The sequence below is a fragment of the Neocloeon triangulifer genome, unplaced genomic scaffold, assembly GCF_031216515.1.
Source record: "Neocloeon triangulifer isolate White Clay Creek 2 clone unplaced genomic scaffold, ASM3121651v1 ptg000014l, whole genome shotgun sequence".
Classification (NCBI taxonomy): domain Eukaryota; kingdom Metazoa; phylum Arthropoda; class Insecta; order Ephemeroptera; family Baetidae; genus Neocloeon; species Neocloeon triangulifer.
In genome coordinates, this window is record NW_026775556.1 from 3,365,427 (window position 1) to 3,385,235 (window position 19,809).

Below are 19,809 nucleotides of genomic sequence, written 5' to 3' on the forward strand. Positions count from 1 at the left end.
ATTTACAATTCTGAAAAATAATTTTTTTCTTCTATCGAAGGTTGAATTATAAAATTATTCTTCCTTCTATTATTATTTTTCAACAAAAAGCGTTATGAAATGATTTGGAAAATCAAGAAACAATAAAATAAATTTAACAATAAGAGTAATTTTATATTATAGAATAATAAAGCACCTGAAAACGAAAGAAGGGTTGTGAAATGATTGAATAATATGCTGGGGTCAGAAACAATGTTGGTTTATTTGATAAAAATAAGTGGCCACAACGCTGATGGTACAGAAATAATATAAAGAACACGTGCGTTCAGGTAGACTAAAACTCCATTTAATAATTTTAATCAACTCTCTCAATCGTCAGTTTAATATATGGATAGGATTTTTTTTAAAAGCCAACAGACTTTCAGCCGATCAATAAGTAACGCTTGCTCTCTTTCTCTCTGGTGATGATTCAATAATTCAAAGATAATCTTTTTATTAACATTTACTTAGGTCATAATTAAATATTCACGTCTTTCGTCACATCGATTTCTCTTCACCTGCTCTCTGCTGCTGACGATAAGGTTTTTGCTAGAGTTTTCTCAGTGTTAAATGACAGACATTGAGAGGAGAGAGAAAGGAGAAGAACAACAAGAGAGCGCAGGAAAGTGTCTATGAATTGAATGTGTTTGAAAATGTGCGTTTTCTTCTAGTTGGGCTTGGCCAACATTCTTGTTTTCTGCTGCTGCTGCTGGAAGGCCTGCAGCTCCTCCGTCGAGATTTCCCGCTTTCCCAGTCCGAATGAGTATTGCCTGTTCGTCCTTTTGCCCAAACCGAAGCTGTACTGCCGCCCACCGCCGCCCGTCAACCGCTTGCCCAGGCCGAAACTGTATTTGCTCGGCGCTCTTTTGCCCAATCCGAAGCTGTACGGGTTTTTGCCGAAACGTTTGCCCAAACCAAAGGTGTAAGGACCGGCGGCACGTTTGTCCTCGTTCAGCTCGTCACTGTCCTCGTCTTCGTAGGACGCGTCGAATTCCTCCTCTGTCTCGTCGTCGTCAAACTGAAACAGTTCAATCAGAGGACATGGAAGATTTTATGATTTTTGTCACGATTTTCAATGATATTGTTAAGTAAATATGCTTAGAGGGAGTGAAATTGATCGAAGGTTAAAATGATAATCAGAAAATTGAAAAATAGCGAGAGAATAACTTATAAACGCGAAAGTAAAAATAATTTTAAGGATTCAATTTTATGTTGAATATAAATGGCGAATCTGCTGTTATTTTAACTCAGTATTATTTTCATAAATTGAAAAAGTAGTTAATTCTCAAGCATTTCATTAACTCAGTATTTTAGCTTGAGGCTCAATGAGTGCATAAAATTATGGATCCAAAATTACATTAACTAAATTGAACTGAATAAACTTTCTTTCTAACTAAATAATTTTAACTATGCATAGACATCAAGGGGAAAAAGCATTGAATTAAAATTAGAATGAATTTTTTGCTAAAAAAAAATCCCAATAAAAAGAGAAAAATGGATTAAATTAATAAACAGTATGTTCAAAGAAAACTCACCGTGTTGTCAGACGGAGCAAAGTCCATGGACCTTTTGCCGAGGCCGAACGAGTAGAGGTTGTTTGGCCTCTTGCCGAGGCCGAACGAGTACTGGCGGCCGCCGCCGCGCTCGCGTTTGCCGAGGCCAAAGGCGTAGTACTTGTTGTTGGGCGGCGGCGAGCGTTTGCCCAGTCCGAAGTTGTACACGGGCAGTCTCTTGTACTCGGACACGTAGTAGGCGCGCTTATTGACCGCGGGAATCGCGTTGTTGCTCAGGTACTGCCAGTCGAGGTCGTCCTCCTCGCCGGCCGCCGACGCCGCAGCATCGTGCTGGTGCTCGGGGGCGGCCGCCGACGACACCTCGGTGCCTTCGGGGGCGGCCGAAGCGCGGCAGCAGTGCAAGGCGAGCGCGACCAGCAGCAATCGGCGGCAACAAACTCCACCATTTTCGCTGCCCATTCCTGCAAACATCATTTTTGGAGAAGTTAATTTTAACTCTTGATCAAAACGGTGATTGACGCTGATTATCAGTACATTAACAATAATGCAGTGACGAGTGAGAGAGAATAAAATCTAAAGGCTATAGAGAAAACAACTCTTTCACTCTAATTAATTTTGTTGCGTGAATAAAACAGTCTTTACTATCTTGACTTTCAAATTAAAAATAAGATTATTTTAAATTTTAATAGAAAAATGAAAAACTATGTATCTACTTTTAAGAAATGTTTTCAATTAAGTAAAATTTAATATAAAAAAAGGGGGAAATATTATTTATAAATAATATATAATTAATATAATAATATAATGTATAATTATAATAGTAATTTATAAAATATAACTTTTAAATAAAAAAAATTAATCTATTCTTTTCATAAGTTGTGGAACTATTTTGTTGTAGTTGCTCCCTTGCTGTCTTATTTTTAAAATTGAAATAACTAACCAAACGAGTCAGAAGAATTTATAATTCATATTTGAAGAAGTGAAATATAAGTAATGATAGAATGTGAACATTAGTTCCACTTTTATGTTTAAGTTAATAAGAGCGGATAATATAAAACCATAAATAACAAACTGAAAAACTTTAATTTCAATATTTGATTAAAATACTAAGCTGGCGGAGTTAGTTCAACTAGCCCTTTCAGATTTTACAGGTTTTTAAAACAGTTCTGCTATGATAGAGTCATCAATTTTTTTACTCTGTGTAAAAAAGCGATTGATTATTTTTGTACGTAACAAATAGCTCCTGTCCAATTCATTTCTCTTGTCTGAACCGACCGACATATTGTCTGCACGGATTGAACTTTTAATCTGTCAAATGAACGCCAGCGTACAGATCGTCGCCAGGGCTGGAAAGCGAGGCAAAAAAAAGGCGGATCGCAGAGATCGGAGCAGAAAAGCTCTCTGGCTGTTTCGCGTGCCGCTCGCGCCGGCAAAATTGTTATCTTGAGCAAATATTAGCGGCTTGGAAATCAACAAACAGAGCAGACATTCACACGCCTTATATTGTATACCTGCATTTCAAATAGCGCCGCACTTATTTATTTGTTTGTTCGCCCCGTTTGCTCTTCTCTGCGCTCACGGTGTAATTGTGTGTGAAATCCCGGTGTTGGTCTTTGCAAATTTGCCAGCAAGTCCCGAGACGCGCGTAGATCAGGTTTAATGCATGGTTCAGCCTCAACACGAAAAAGGTTGGGAAATTTTCTTTGCAAAATTCTCCAGGGATATGACTAGCTATAGCAACTTTTGTTTAAATTTTTGTAAAGGTGGATTTAGTAGGTTCTGGAATGACTTTTGCGAAATTAAATTTTTGATTATTTATGGGATTATACTGATGAAGACAGTTTTCAATCCTTTTATATACTTTTAATTTCAATTAAAATGGAAAGATTTAAGATATTTAAAATTACTAAACAACTTCATTGGTAATTTCCACAACTCTGTCTGAGATTTTCAACTACTTTAAGTGATTTTAAAAATTTATGTATTTTTATTTTTTGGCTAATTTTTTTAATATAATTCCATCTGCAACAACAAATTCCAATAAATATTTAGCTATAAATTTCCTTTGTAATAAATTTACTGTTAGCTAAAGTTTTGCTACAAATTAATTCGAAAAATTAAAATTTATTATTTTCATTTTCTTTTATTTCTGAGGATTTGATCAACGAGTCAAAGGCGTGAATGTGTATGGAAATTATGTGAAATCCACTTAAGCCGAGCGTGTTTGTTTTTATTCGTCAAAAGCTTGAAGCCGTTTTACGCGAGCAAAATCACACAATGCTGCAAAGCGCAGAGCACTCAATGTTGAGAGTTTAGATTTGCGGTCTCGGCTGTAAATTTAATTACGCGAACGCGAGTGCACTCGTGCGCTGCGAGAGCACGTGTGAAAAGACTGAAAAGGCGCGCGAGAGCAGCAGCGCTTGCCAATGAGTATTTCCCCATGGGTCAATTGTCAAGTAAAAAAAAACCTGCGTTTTTAATCTCCGTAATGTGTCTCGGCTGCCTCTTTATCATTGCACGGCCTTACTGAAAACTTTGAAAAGATGCAAAAGTTAATTTTCACTCATTAGAATTTATTTTCCGCTTTCAAGGGGCAAAACGAATCAAGCAGCAAAATATCAAATGAACAAAATATTTATTTATAAATTTGTTTAGCACTTCTGAATTTGTAGCATGACTTTGTTAATAGAAATTTTTTTCGCAAGATTTATATAAAAATTAAAACTATTTTTCATTTGGTAAGAATACATTTGAAAATATGTAATTTGATATCTTTCAAAGTTGGAAAAAATGACAAGTGCGTTTTAAAAATTCATTTCCCTTTAGTGGAAAACCACGTGCCATGAAATAGAATTTGACGACAAGCCCAGAGGCAATTGCAGTTCTGTGAGCCGACGTGCTGCGAGTAAATGTGCTTCAGCTGCAAATAACATCGCAAATTCGGAAGTTTCGCGTGCACACCGTGACACATCAGCGGTTTGAATACAAAGTAAGTGAAAGAGCTGTCTGTCTGCGCGCTATCTGATTTTGAAAAGGATAACAGCAGCAACGCAGCTTTCAACGTCAGCGCAAACTGTTAATTAATTAGAGAAGAAAATTCTGCTTGTTTTCCTTCAGTCAGGATTTTTCAATGCAGCAGTGTAAGCCAATTATAATTCTAATAAAATTAAAAAATATTAATGTTTTAAATGCTATTGATGAACTTATTCTTGGTAGCCAAATTTAATTTAGACTTCTCTAGAAAATGCAATTAAAAATTTATTTTTTCACAATTTGTATACAATAGTTTGATGTGGTTGTAAATTTTGAAATATTTTAAAATAAACAGAATACAAGGAAGTGGAAAAAGGAAAAAGAAATGTTTTACAGAATACTCTAATTTCTAAATTATGTGAATGAGACTATAACTTTGAATGGAAAGTTTTTAACATTTTATAATCAAGCATTTATTTTTAATAATCCTACTCATAACGCAATTATAGAGCTTTCGCCATACCTATATGCTAAAAATCCAACACTTGATAAATTTGTAGATTATATGGATATATTTGTAATTTAAAAAATTTATTGAAAAACTAATGCCTTTCTTTGCAGCCAATGCTACTTACGTAAAAATAATTGTTTAATTCTAAAAAGCTATAAAAATGATACAAATAAACATTATAAAATATAATATTGTAATAAGTAATAACCATAAAGTAATATTTATTTAAATAATTTTAAATTTAATGTAAACACTGTGATTTTTTTACTTTGTACAACTTTTACTAAATTTAGAAAAGTTTGCAAAGCAATTTGTAATGTGGTGCGTGACAAAATATAATCAAAGTCTTTCACTTCACTTAATTTTCTAATGGTCTAAAAATTGAAATATTTGGATTTCAATAATAATTATTTTGAAAATATTTTCCTTGAATCTTTAGTGCCACACTTTCACAATCCTTATCAATTTGAGGTTAATGATTTTAATTTTTACAATAAGATAAATTGCATATATAACAAAAGAAAATCAGTTACCAAGATTAATGAGACCTAAGGATATTCCATGAAAATGACATTTAAAAATTTAATTCGCTATCAAGGACATTAAATTTTTTATCATTTTTTTTTTCATAATTAGCTTGCGGCCCATCTTGGCGCGGACCTCTCTTGGGGCTTCGTGTTTTAGCGACTTGTTTGCCAGAGGTGCTGCCATTTCTTCACATTATTTTCTTCATTTCATGTATGACTAATTTGTGAAGAATAAACGATAATAATACCAAAATAAGTGGAATGTGGCAAAATGATCTTGCTGTGTAAATTTTTTTTAGGTTGAGATTCTCAATCAACACTTTCCTCGTTTGTCAGTTGTCACATATTAAATAAAAATAGACTTTAGATTCGGCAACAGGTGAAACTTTTGAGGTTTTTGGTGTTGAAAAAGAGCACCGTCGCTGCCAGCAATTAGTCGCCTGACGTGAAACAGACAAAAGGTCCAGGCGATTCCTTCTTTCACTCGCTGCGAATTCTTTGTCTCTCCGAGACTGACACAGGATTCGTCATCACCCGATCCGTCGAGTGGCACTTTTGCTGACGATTCGAATCACGACCGACGCGGCCAATTAGCATGCGGAATAATTAATGAGAGGATCAACTTGCACTGCAAAGGGAAATCGGAACTTGCAAAAGGACGACGCAGCAGGTGTTTGAATTTGTCCGGCAGAACGCGGGTTAATTATTCTCAACCTACACAAACTCCAAATTAGTGGCTTTGGGACATGCTCTGCCGATTTTTTGCATTAATCCCTCAACGTTTGACTCTTTCCGGTGCCATTTATGCCAAATTTAAAAGGCAAAGTATTGAAACAAAAATATAACCAGCAATGAACCTCTGAACATTTCATTTTTTAATCCAGCCATTTGCAAATAAAAGAGAGACAAATTCTTAAAATCGTTTTTAATTAGGAATAACGTGAAATTCCGAGCATGCAAAAACACGACGGTCAAAAATTTGATATCAGAATCCTGCAATAGTTCTCTAAAAAACAATAAATAAATGGAAATTTTAAACCAAAAACCCAAAGGGAAGTAAAAGTTGAGGTCTTGTGATTAGATTAATGCACCGCAGCGTCGCCAGGCATCGTCTGCAGTAATTTATTTGATCAAATATCCACCTGAATTTCTTCGCCCTTTGAAAATCGTAGTGAATTTTCAGCGAGGAATCAATAAAGCTGATTAATCACACCATACTGAAAATACACCATCTTTTTCAAATTAAATAAAGTTAAAATTGACTTTTACAAATTAAAAGGTATTTTTTTTTTATATATATATATAAAAATATTAACTCGTTAACTTGCACTTGAGCGGAAATACTTCAACTCTGATTATTTTCAAAAGCCGAAATTCCCTCGTTCTGCATTTTGAGTAATTAAAGTGGCGCACCAGCATAGTCTCGGGACGACCATTGGCGCGTATCTTCCAGAAAATACGGCTCGACGCGTCGTATTATGTGTGTAAGCGGCTCTATTTCGACGTGACTCGCCATCAGAGAACGACATCAACTTTTCTAATTACGCGCGCACGGTGTCGTGTACCCGACTCTTTTATTTTATCTCTCTTTGGCAGGCCTGTGAGGCTGTGAGACGGCAATCAAGCACTTCTCACCTAGGGATCAAACCTCGGTGGATTTCCTTCCACTAAATCGTGGAGAACATCTTTTAATTGCGATCTACTTGGAAATTCTTGCTTCTAGACGGAAAAGCTAATAATAGAGAGGAAATAAAATGAGTGGCTGAGGAAAAAATTGAAATGTCAAAAATTTCAATAAAATATAATAATAATTATGAGGCATTTGTGAAGAACGCTTTAAAAAAAATATACATAATAATAAAAATCCATGTTCTGAAATTCCATGTAGCTTCACAGATATATTTTTTTAAACTTGCTGAAATATTTCTCATGTGTAAAACAAGTATAACGAGAGTGCTTCTGAGAAACAGAAAAAAAGCTTGTCGGCTTTTAATTTGCTCTGCTTTGACCAGCAGACTGACACGCAAAAAGCACATAATACTTTTTTATCTCTCACAATTGTGTCCATCCATCAGCGTGTGTCATTGTGGTCAGTGTCGCCGGCCGAAGAGAATCGCGTTTTCATGCCATTTTCCTCGTAGCGAATTAAGCAGCCTCCGGTCCACCAATTTACATCCCAACAGGTGGCACGGAGAGCAGGAAAATGCCGCGGGAAAGCAAAAGTGTGTCACTCAGCGTGTATTTGAGGAAATTAATGAATGAGCAGCCATGCGCACTTTTATTTGCATTTGTCATCATCGAACTGAACGCTTCATCAATCGACCCGCGAGCCAAACAAAACAACGAATTGATTTGCATCAGTTTTCATGCTGGTAATTTATATCATGTTTTCCAGCAAATCAGCAATTAATATTTTGAGCAGAAAAAAAATTACAGTGTATTTTTATTTAAATCAATTTAAAAAAAAATACTTTATAAATTTATTGTCTAATTAAAAAGTTAAAAATTTAATATTGTGCTCAAATTCAAAAGAACTGCCTATAAATTTGGATTCAAGATGAAAAATTTCATAGTTCTAGGATAAATTAAAATAAAGCTTTTTCTATAAGAGTAAAGTAAAAATAAAACGTTTAAATTTTTTACGTCAACTTGTTTGTATTTTAGTCAATGCTATTTATAAAAATTAATGTAGATAAATATCATAATGTACTTCAACCAAAATCTTATTCACTTTAGTGAAAAACAATTTTCAATGAAATAACTGTGAGTTTCAGTGTGATCGGATAAATGGTAAAAATCTGCCTGGAAACGACTCTCAAACTTTAAATCGCAAGTCAGTCAACTCTCAGGAATGACGTTCGCCGGTTACGTTTTTGAAAAGCACACGCGTTGCTCTCTGACGTACTTCGTCTTTTTTTCCAAACTGCACATAATTGTACTCGAGTGAAGACTGACGAGTGCGCGGAGTGGCGGATCGGCAGACAAATTTACACATTGTGCGCAAAAACAAGCAAACGGAAATCGTGCGTAGGTGGGTGCTGAAATTCTCTCCCTCCGTGATTTAATGCAAAACAGGCGCAAACAAACCCGACTTTTTTACGAAAAGAAACGCCTGCGTTTGCCGAGCTAATAAAAGAGCAAGCAAACACACACCCCGCTTGTTGGTTTTGCAATTGTGCTGCGGTCGCCGCTTTTTTTATTTGCGCAAAGCATCTCTTGCGGATAATTTGCACAGATGAAATATACAGAGGGTCAGCTCAAATTTGCATACGAATAGCTACCGTGGGCTTTTTATTTCTCTAGCGTGAATTCATTGTTTAAGCCGATTAGCGGACATGGTTTTCATTTTAAATAGCATAAATTCAAGTATACAAAATCTTAGCAATTTGGTATCACAAATCACCTTGCATCAGCTTTTGTGTGTGGACTATTTAAAACTATTTCATACGATTTTAAAATTATTTTGTGTTAATATTTTTTTTAATAATTTATAGATTTTCCATGACATATAAAGATAAAAACAATAATATTAATTACCTAACATAATATCCTGTTATGTGCATCAATTGCTTTTATGATAAATAATCGATAAACATGATTCTCAACTAATATAAGATTTTTGTAAATAAAGTATTCAATTTGCATTCATTTTGATCTGAGGATTTGATTTTAGGTGGATGTTCCAATTCTAAATTTAACAGATTTATTTCAATTTCAAAAATATCGCGGGTTAAATTTATGTTAAATAAATTTATTAACCCTAAAATTCTTTCCATTCTTTCATTCTCATTGTCTGTTTAGAAAAAAAAAATGACTAAAATAATTGATGGATTATTTTTTCTGTACGTCTAATACATACGTCTTTAATTTTTTTGTTCCGGTAAATCAGGAAAATGTAGTTAAAAAGATAGTATGACTTGACTTTATGGTGCCACGGTGTTCAAGCGGAAACTGATTGCGTACAAATTGATTTCAAGGGGCGAGATGCGCTCTATCGTCTAGATTAATCGATCTCGGAGCAATTCTTCCGCTTCATTGGACTCTCTCAAGGAAAGAGAAGGACGTTTATTCAAAGTTAAGTAACGCCTCTTTTCAAAGAAATAATCACGAACTGAATTCCAAGAATTATTTGCTTCTCCCAATATGGAATTGAAATTTTTGCAGAAAAATATAATTACTTTTTCCTTTGTTTGTTTTTACAGACGTCATAGTGCACAGAGATCGTGACCTTTTCATTAAACCGATCGTGCGTTGCGGCAAAATAACTTCGTTGCTCTCCTTAAAAAATTCATCTCTGCCACGGCAGCTTTTGTCTTTTTGCTGATTGTACGACACGACACAGAACGTCTTCTCTGCTTTTTCGTCGGTCTTGATAAGGAAAAGAGCCACAAACATGACGGCGGCGGATTCCGCCGCCTCTGCTTTTTACGGCCAAGAAGCCTCATTATGGCTGCTCGCCAGATTAACTAACGCGCGTCCTGTGTTTATTCCTTTGCCCGGCGCGTACGTTGTCTTGATGATTTCAAATTGCGGGGAAAATTACTTTGGTGCGCTCACGACAAAGGTGGAGCAGAGAGAGAATGTTGTGAATTAAAGACTGCAGAGATTCAGGTTTTTTTTAAATAAATATTTTTAGCTATACATGTGCTCATTGGAGGATTTGAAAGAGCTAGCGTGTGGTTTGAAATTATATTTTATTAATGCTATGAATTAAAACTCGTCACGTTTTTCATTAAAAAGACATTTACGACTAAACATTAATTTTTATCTACAGTCATTTCCATGGACGGGAATTTTAAAGTTTTTAATTATTAACAACCAAATTGAAAAAAACCAACTCTTTTTTTGACAAATTTGGACAACTAAACAAAAATAGCAATGAGTGAGCCAATAAATTTAAAATTAAATCCATTTTAATAAATTTAAATTATAAGAATAAATTAATTATCTACGAGCTATTGAACATTGACCGTTCATCTGGGTTTATGCAATGAATAAAATTGTATAAATTGGTATAAATGGATTCCATTCATGCACTTGTAAAAGATTTTATCACTCTTTAGTAATTCAATTTACTTAATAAAATGAAAATTTATATATGAAAATCTTTCCACTTCAGCTTTAACTGATAAGTAATTCCAGCAGCACTCATAAGTAAGCGTGTTCACTTGATGAATGAGTTTTAACGAACCCTTCTCTACTAGACGAAGTTGCGCACAGATGAAATAAAAGGCAGCTGCGAAGATATCTGATTGAACGGCGCCAAGGATGTACCGGAATATGAAAATCAGAGACCAAGACGAGTTTATCGCGAGAATCGTGAACGGAAAAGAAACCACACTCAATGCGGTTTTAATTAAACTCACTTCCATCTAAAGTGGAACTTTTCTGTACCCATTCTTTGGCGAGGAAAACACTTAAAGAGGTAAGACTTTTGCTTTTTATTGCGGTCCAAATAAAGTGGACGAGAGTATTTTATATATTATTGTCCAAGTTTTATCGTCGGCGTGTGTGCAATTAATGTCTGGCGTTAATGTCAAAGGTAGAGAGAGGCTCACTGCACTTTATGGAGCTCGAGGACAACAGAGACTTCCAACCCGCACGTCCATTATTAAATATTTCATTCATTTTCATAATTCATTTCATTACTGCAGATAAAGGGCTTGTCAAATGGAAATTTCTGCGTCTGTGAGGGTGAAGGGGAAGTTATTTGCTTTAACTTTTAAAGGTGAATAATGCACGAAAGGTTATTTGATATTTAAATAAATCATTTTAAAATTTCTATTACCAGCAGTTTAATTTTTAAATGCAAGATTAATTTTCACCATTTATTTTAGAGCCTACGTAATTTGCCGTAATTTAATTAATAATTATATTTGAGATGCATAAGTATACGAAATATCTTTTGCTAACTACACCCTACACCCAAAGAAATATAGGCCTGAAGCCGCAGCCGCACTAACTTAGAGCGGTGAATGCCCTACAATAGAGCAGCCACCGCTATAACAAATCTCCCATAATGTTACACTAGAGCTGTCACGCAGCTCTTAGCTTTTTTGGAAGTATTCCTGTTAAATTTTTAAATTCTGCAAAGATAAATTTCAAGGGCAGTGCGAGTTGAATACCAACTCATCCAAAAAAACATGTACTTCTATCTCGCTGTCGCCACTTCCAATGCTGCTTATAGTCACTTAATAAAATGTTTTTGGTGTTGTGCAGTGCTTGGCCAAAAAACAAAGGGAGCTTGATGCACCTAATTAACTTAAATCCAAATTAAACGGGTCCGTAAATAATTTTGTCTTTGTATTGTACGCGACCTTAATTCGGTGCGAAGAGAGATCCAAGTTATTAAAAAGCGTTTCCTCTCCAGCTTTGCACGTTTTTCCGAGAGTGCATTCGCGTGCGTCATGTTATTGCACGGATAATCCGCACCACTCCGCGGATTTCTCGATTTAATTAGCCTTTCCGCCGCCCACGCTGATGTGCGGCCATGGACAATAATAATGAGTTCCACCACCGGTGAGAAAATAGACGTCATTATCCAGCAAACCTTTGCCATTATTTTGTGATATTAAACTGCAAAATGTTTGCCATCTAAATTTAAAAAGTAAAATTTTATTTAATAAAAAAAAATTAAAAAAAAAATTTAAATAATATTTTATAACAATTGTTTCATTTTATTTTTTTATGTATTTAATTATTTGTTATATTTATTTATATAATATTTATTTACTTTTGGATGATTTGAATTTAGAATTGGCCTGTCCTCAACGAGTTTCATGAGCTGTTTATTAATTGCTCAAGAAAAAACAATATCCTTTTCAACATGTTTCAACTGCGGGCTGCAATCACAATGAATCAATCCTACCAAAAAAATTATTTATCAATTTATATCTATTTAATTACTTCAATACAATAGTAGTAGTGAAAATTTTATGATTAGTTGTAAAAAATTGACTAACAAAACAAATATTTTGTATTCAGAGTTTTTATTCTTTCTAAATATCATGTTTAAAAATGCAATTTAATTCAAATTTGTGTAAGTGTAAAAAGTCGCTAATATTTTGTTTGTAATATGATGGAAATTAAATTGAAGACTAATTCAAAATCCAATTATGCAAGTCAGTGATAAGAAATGTGAAAAAATGAAATGTTGTATAATTTTGCAAAGCACCAAAGTGACCAAAGCCTTCACTGTTCATTGTCGGCTTCCATACTTCCTGAATAAGACACCGTCATCTTTATTATTGCCGTGCAAAATTAGCAGGCGCCATGTCGTGCGACCGAGATTATGAAAAATTGAAGCTTGGCACTGACAGAATTTGCGGATGCTCTGTTGTTCGTTCCCTCCATTCTTCGCGGGAGATCAAATTTAATTTAGCGCGGCCCACGGCAGGCACAGGTTCTTGATGAAGAAAAACGACTCAAATATTTATAGCCCTTTTTGCGAAAATTCCATTCTTAATTATCTTTCCAAAATTTTCGTCAACCCATAGTGTCGAAAAATTGTATGTGAGAGAAGTGAAATGTCAAAAAGCTAAAAGCTAAAAAATTAACCACTCTCATCCTTCCTCCGACGTTTTCTCATTTTTTTTCTGGCGGCGTCACTTCCTTATTTATGTCTGGTTCATTAGCCTCGCGAGCGTGGGCGATTTGCGTCTTCTTAAAAGATTTATACATCTCACGGATCCGAATTAAGGTGCCGCGGGGGCGAAACTTCAGAAGCAAAAACTTTTCCGTCGTGAAACGAAAACCAAGCGTTTTCCTTTATGCTTTCGTGTTGCAAATTAGATCTGCGTTGAAGATCAAAGTGGTATTGATTTCGCCTACCGCTATAAAAAGCAATTTACAAAAATGAATTGTGGGAAAATATTGCAATACTTTTTTAAGGTAGGAAAATGCAAATGTGTTCAGCACAAAAATGCGCTTTCTAAAAATATTCGTTAAAAAAGATGAAATCTTTGAAGTTGGAGTTGTTTTAATTATGAATACTTTATGGAAAACTAAGCGCTTTGAAATATCAAAAGAACAAATAAATTATGCTAGAGTTATTAGCATCAAAAGTTCATTTTATTAAAAAAGTAATTTTTATTTTTATATTGCTTGAATAAAGTAGCAATTATTATTTTTTTCCAAATTTGTCATTGTAGAGATGTAAAACAACCACATTTTTTTATTGCAGTCCAGTTGTAGTCCTGGCTTTCTCGTCAGGTAATGGGAATTCAGAGTTTATTATATCAAAATTCATCATTTGACTCAAATCAAGTTAATTTTGTAAGTAATTACTTTTGTAAATAAATGCACCGGCCAGGTTATCTAACAGTTGAAATTCACGGATAATTTCAGTCATTTAATTATTGCATCATATTCAAATAAATTCGCTCTCACTCTTATACAGGGAATTTTTTTCCCTTTTTTCTTAATATGAAAATAAATTACTTGTATATATTAAAAATCAATAATTGCTAATTGCATTCATTTTGTGGGAATTTTTAACATATAATCCTTTTAACTAATTAAAACAATGGGAACCAAAAAAATTATAATAAAAATTTTCAAGAATTGTTTTTCAATAGTATTGTAAAATTGTTGTCAAATACAAAATGCATAATTTCCCTTTAAGAGCTTTCAGAGGGGTTGCAGCAAATTCAGATGATTCCTTTATGTTTTCTGTTTTCTCTTTTATAATAATTGTTACGTAACTTTTTATAATTTGATATGGTTTTAAGTTTTCATCAATTTCACTTGTCTTATGAATTATGAATTTATTGGAGGCTTTTCCTGAATTGATTGTGCCCGATCGAGTGTGAAAGAGCTCTCGGCCAAAGTGGCGCTTGAAGAGCAAATAATTAATTTGATGGACAAATATTGACGGCGACCTTTTTCAGCACAAACAAGAAGTAGTGCGTCCGGCACTCTCTTTCCTCCTTCAGCTCGCTTCTTGATTGCCGCTTATGATAATAGATTTGTCGCGCGCGACCATTTTTCTCTTTTTACTTTTTTTCAGTCTTCTCTACGCTTGCAAGACTATTTTACGATAAAAGCTGCAGAGGGAGATAAAATTTTCATTACCCGTTTCCGAGCCATTGTCCAGTTAAGCACACATGACTGCATGTGGGACAACACACTTTGAGCAAGCGCCCTTTATTCCAAGCTGCCTAATACCTTAAGGCCGCTTTTATGAATGCACCAGGAAAACACGCGGCGGCTTAAGAGCAACTTGATACATTTGGAAAACGAAATAATGAGAAGCAAAACTCTTTTGGCTTCTTTTTTTCAATGCAGAGAGCAGCTTTTAAATGCTCGATTGGCCAACGAGTTGCTCCGGATCTGTTGGGTTTTATAATGTCTGCGTTGGCTTTTTAATACGCAACTGAATTTATGATAGAGATTATGGGAGCTGTATGAATCCAAAACAAAAACAAGTTGGCAAAAAATTAAAAGTTTTCATCAGTTTTCATAGAAATTTGCCATTCAGAAGATTAAAATTAAATCGTTGAGTCCGCTTTTGCACCATTCAAATTTTGAAATGGCTATTTGTAGATAGAAAAGTATTAATACTAATTGTATATTGAATTGAACCGAAACAAAAACCTAAAAATAAATTTATAAAATTTGAATACTGAAAAAAAAACTTTAACCCTTTCATTGCTCAAAATAATTTCTCTAACTCATATAAATTGCAATGCAAAAAGTAATATAAAAAAAAAAATCAAAATCAAATCGCATATGTTTCTCACAAAAAATATTGGTAATCAGCCTGTTGTTTTGGAGGCAGCAGCCCAACAATTTATTTTTTAATATTACTGCTTTAATTCAGTACAAAATTTACAAAATATAAATATGTGGAAAAAAGAATTGTATACAAGCAGAGGAATCTGGTAAAATTCCTGACATCAAAAATGAGGTGACCTCGGTGAGCGGAAGAGTTGTTTTTTAATAAAAACAAAATGATATATTTTTTCATCCTAATTGCAAATTCCTCGGTTTAGGAGGGTCAGCAAAGGGAGGGGAATGCTTTTAAACGTGGATTTGAGGTGTCTCATAATCATAACTGAATACTTTCCATAACATAATCTAAAAAACAACTCGACCATGAAATTTTTGAAGTTTCTATTAAAGCTGCTACAAAACTAGATAAGGTACCATCTAATTCTTCGCCATTCCCAGTTTATTATTTAATGAAAACTTTTCAGGACCAGCCACCCCTTTTCTTCTTTTTTTAATTAAAAACTGTAAAAATAAATTATTGATATATTGAAACTATGAATGTATAATAATTATAAAGCAAATCTTTCTTTGATTTATTATTGAATTGATATCCATGTTAATAAATATTAATATCATTTCTGAAAGAAAATGAAAAGTAGGAAGTTGATATATGAACGCATCCCATCTGATGCATCACACCCTCAATTCTCAGCGGCGTTGCCGAGTTAATAAAGATACGACGCACACATAAAAGGGTGTCGCACGCAAGCAGGGTCATTTTTTATTTAATCTTAGCGCCAGCCAATATTCTTGCTCGACCCAACACCTAATAATTCCTACCGACGCGCCCCACACTCGATAACCTACATTTCTGGTAATTACTTTCTCTGTGGGGGAATCCTGCAGCTTCATTAGGCGTTGGGGAAAATAGATAAACGCAGCTGACAACTGACCGCTGACGACTGCACACCACTCTTGTTATTCACCAGTGTGCATGCAGTACACAGAGAGAAAAACGCATAGGGTTGGAGAGCAGCTAGGTTGCCTCCTCCGAGGGCAATAGCAATATTATGGCGTGTCAAACGCTTGTTCTCGCTGCGGCCCCGCAGAGAAATCTTGTTTGTCAACTCAGCTTGCTTGCTTGCTGGCTAGTGTGTTTGTAAATGATGTTGCTCAATCAACTTTTGTGTCGGAATTGAGTGCCATCCACCCCGTTACTGCAGTCTACCACCACTGCATTTCCTTCTCGTTTTACTGTCCTCAGACAAAGTGAAGCACGTGTGACAATATAATTGCGGCCAGTGATTTGCATCATGGAGTCAAGGATCTAATTATTCTGTGGCATTTTCTTAAAAAAAAAAATGATATAATAATTGAAATTATGATTTCATATAATTTGTTTTTTAAGACAATAAATTGATATAAGAATAAAAGATTAATAATTAGTTTGATATCGCAGATGAAAGAATTACCTCTCAACCGTGAGGCACCCATTTGCAAAATTTTCAACTGTGTAACTTATTGATTACATCAAAAGAATAAATTTCTATTTTTTTTTCATTTCAATATTTAAATTTTTTCTAAATATGGATGCAATGAAATTTCAAATGCGTAATTTTTTCCCCTATACTTAAATTCTGCCGAACTTTTATAATTATTTCCAGACACCTCATTTTATTACATTTTTTACTTACATTTTATGGCTTGTTAAGTTGGAAATAATAAAGCAATTGAATTGCATATTTATGTCAAAAAATCGATTGTAATATTAACTTAAGTTTCACGTCTTTCTTTTATTTCCTGTGATATAGTCAATGGACTTATTTGCTAGAAAAGAGTAAAATTACTTATCATCGAATTTCACGGGGCAACTTTCTTGTTAATTTTTAATCTAAAATCTAAAATTTTACTTCAAATGATAATATTCAACGTAAACAACGTCGCTTATATATGCAAACTTTTAACTGCACTTCTTGATACTGTTTTCAACTCAAGTGGTCGTCTTAAGGCAAAGAGTTTGCTCACAGCACTATATAGTGAGACACACTTAGAATTAATTAAAGTATCAGACAATGCTCCGAGTTTGAATTTTGTCCCAGGTGCGAGGGTATTAACCGTCAGACATTGAAAGTGCCTATCCTCTAAGCGTCGAAGAGGAATTTGTTTCAGATCCGTCAACATACGCAAGAAAAAGGTTGAGACTTGCATAAAAAACGAAATTAAACAATCAGTCAGTTGAACGGTGACTTTTCCATCTCTTTTTCTAATGTTGGTGTGCGATCGAGCAGCTTAATTTTGGCTCATCAATCATCAGTGTGAATTATGCGGCACGATAAGGTCTTTTAATAATAACCAGCCCCGCTCGAGATAACGTACGTTCGCCAACATTATAAATGAGTGTCGGCGGAGGCGACCGAGTTTTAATAGTTCTTTGCTTACAAAGGAGCTGAAGACGTACCAAATTTTAATCATCCTCCAACGCACACAACAATGGGGTGTCTTTCGAGACTGATGCATAAGTCGATCGCCGCAGTTTTGCTCATTAGACGCTTTGCGACGAGTTAATTGGCCGTAGCGCGACGCAGTGGGCGAAATGAGCCAACCCTTTGAATCGAAAAGTTTGCCCTTTTTAATACTATGCAAGTCCTACTCTAAAAACTTATTTTCGTAATACACTTTGTTAGATTTGTCAGGACCTGCATGAAAATTTTACAAAGGTTAATTCTTTTTTTTAAAGCGAAACCTCTTCAGTTCAAAAATATTGATTCTGACTGACTGAACTTGTGCTCTGCGTTTTGTAATCTACAGCGATATAAAAATTATTTCGGTATATTATACAAGAAGATTTCTGATCAAATTTTACTTTAAATTTAAAGGAAAGAAAAAAGTTATTAAACATTGAAGTTTTTGAAACTAGAACTTGTTACATAATTATCAAATCATTTTAATTCAAATTTAAAATGTATCAATTTTTTCATCTTTTTTTCCTTGCAACAAATACTTTGAAGCTTATAATTCAATTGTAAGTACAAGAAGTAATTTCAGGTGAGTAAAAATTTTAGTTAAAATTGTGTTTTATTAATGTATCACCGGGCATTCTCTGACCAAAATTTTACTACAAAGCATACTAAATGCTTAAACAGAATTCACCGTATCAATTATTATTCATAGAAAGGTAATCCGCTTTTTAAAGAAAATTTCCGAGACAAAGAGCTCAGCAACATGCGTTTGAAAGTTTGCTGAAAGGAAAACTCGGCGCAAAACGCTTTTAAACTCTCCTCGCGGAACTTCAATATTTGATTTTTCTCTCTTGAATTAATATCCTCTGGATGTACAGAAAATATTTCAAACGAAAAGGAATTTTTGCAACTGGAATAAATTGGACTGACAATGAAAACGTAAATTGGCTTTTAACCCTATAAAATTAATATTTAAAGCTTCATTTTGTAACAGAATAATTGAAGTTTATTAAAAAAAAAGTGAGAGGGGAAATGTTTATTTTGTTATGACCAAAATCAAATTTTATGTGAATTTATAAATGTGAAAATTTTACTCAAACCAGTCTTGCAATACAATCTTTATACATAACATATGGGCAGTAAAATAATTATTCTTTCTCTCATATTTTTGAATCTGCGCACGTAAATTGCCACAAGTTGTAATTTGCTTAAAATACTGTTTAAACCACATTTAAATATTTTAATTCTTTAAAGAAAGAAAACTGAAAATTCTCTCAAATTGATCACTGCAAATAATATTAGAGACAATTAAAGGCAAGTACTCACTCTTTGGCAAAGGATGTGGTCCAGTCAGCAAGTGGCGAAGGAAGTCGGTGCAGCTCCACCTGTTGTGGCGAAGACTGTTGCTGCTTGTGGCATAAACCAAAGTGTTATCGCCTCGCAGGGTGAGTCGTCCCTTTATAAACACGTGCGTTGCGACTGCATGCAGTGTGGGCGGGCGGCCAATCCTCAACCCTTGGCGGCACGCAAGCGCTGCACACCCCCGCCTCCGAGGGGCCAGGCGTGCCCTCGCGCGCATACACACATTACGCAATTAATTAACTCGCATTTATTCACCCCCAAAATTAATTTGAAGAAATATGTGCGCATGATAAGTTGTTCGCCCTGCGGTAATAATTTCCTTTCATCTCACAAGAAAACGAAAGAGTCCCTTGAAATTTGGATTAAATTGGTGGGGGGCGGGGAATTAATGTGATATTTTTTCTAATAATCGTAAATACTCACCTCATAATTTTCTGATTGATATGGTTAAATATTATTAATATTAATATTATTTTCTTAAATTTACATCACTTTATTTAACTTGATCAATATTATCATAAAATTATACTATTTTTGAGTATTTTAAATCTAATTATAGAATATAGATTATTTTATTTTATTTTAAAATTTTAATATTTTGGTGTAATATGTTGCAGGAAGAATTTGTTTTTGTTCAAAAACTTCTTTAATTAACCATGATAAAGAAAATTTAGATAATTTTTAGAATATATATAAAAAGTTTCAATAATTAACTTTTGTTGTACCCTTTTAAT

The 19,809-nt window shown here is 34.3% G+C and overlaps 1 protein-coding gene across 1 annotated transcript; it reads right to left on the reverse strand.

Annotated features, from left to right (window-relative positions):
* Positions 1 to 222: 222 nt before the first annotated feature.
* LOC132200437 (allatostatins-like) lies at positions 223 to 19,163 on the reverse strand. The gene is made up of 3 exons (XM_059625901.1): positions 19,040 to 19,163; positions 1,554 to 1,993; positions 223 to 1,036 (listed from the first exon to the last, which is right to left on the reverse strand). The coding sequence occupies exons 2-3, from the start codon at positions 1,989 to 1,991 to the stop codon at positions 686 to 688; spliced, it is 789 nt and encodes a 262-aa protein (XP_059481884.1). The 5' UTR covers positions 1,992 to 1,993; positions 19,040 to 19,163; the 3' UTR covers positions 223 to 685.
* Positions 19,164 to 19,809: the final 646 nt, after the last annotated feature.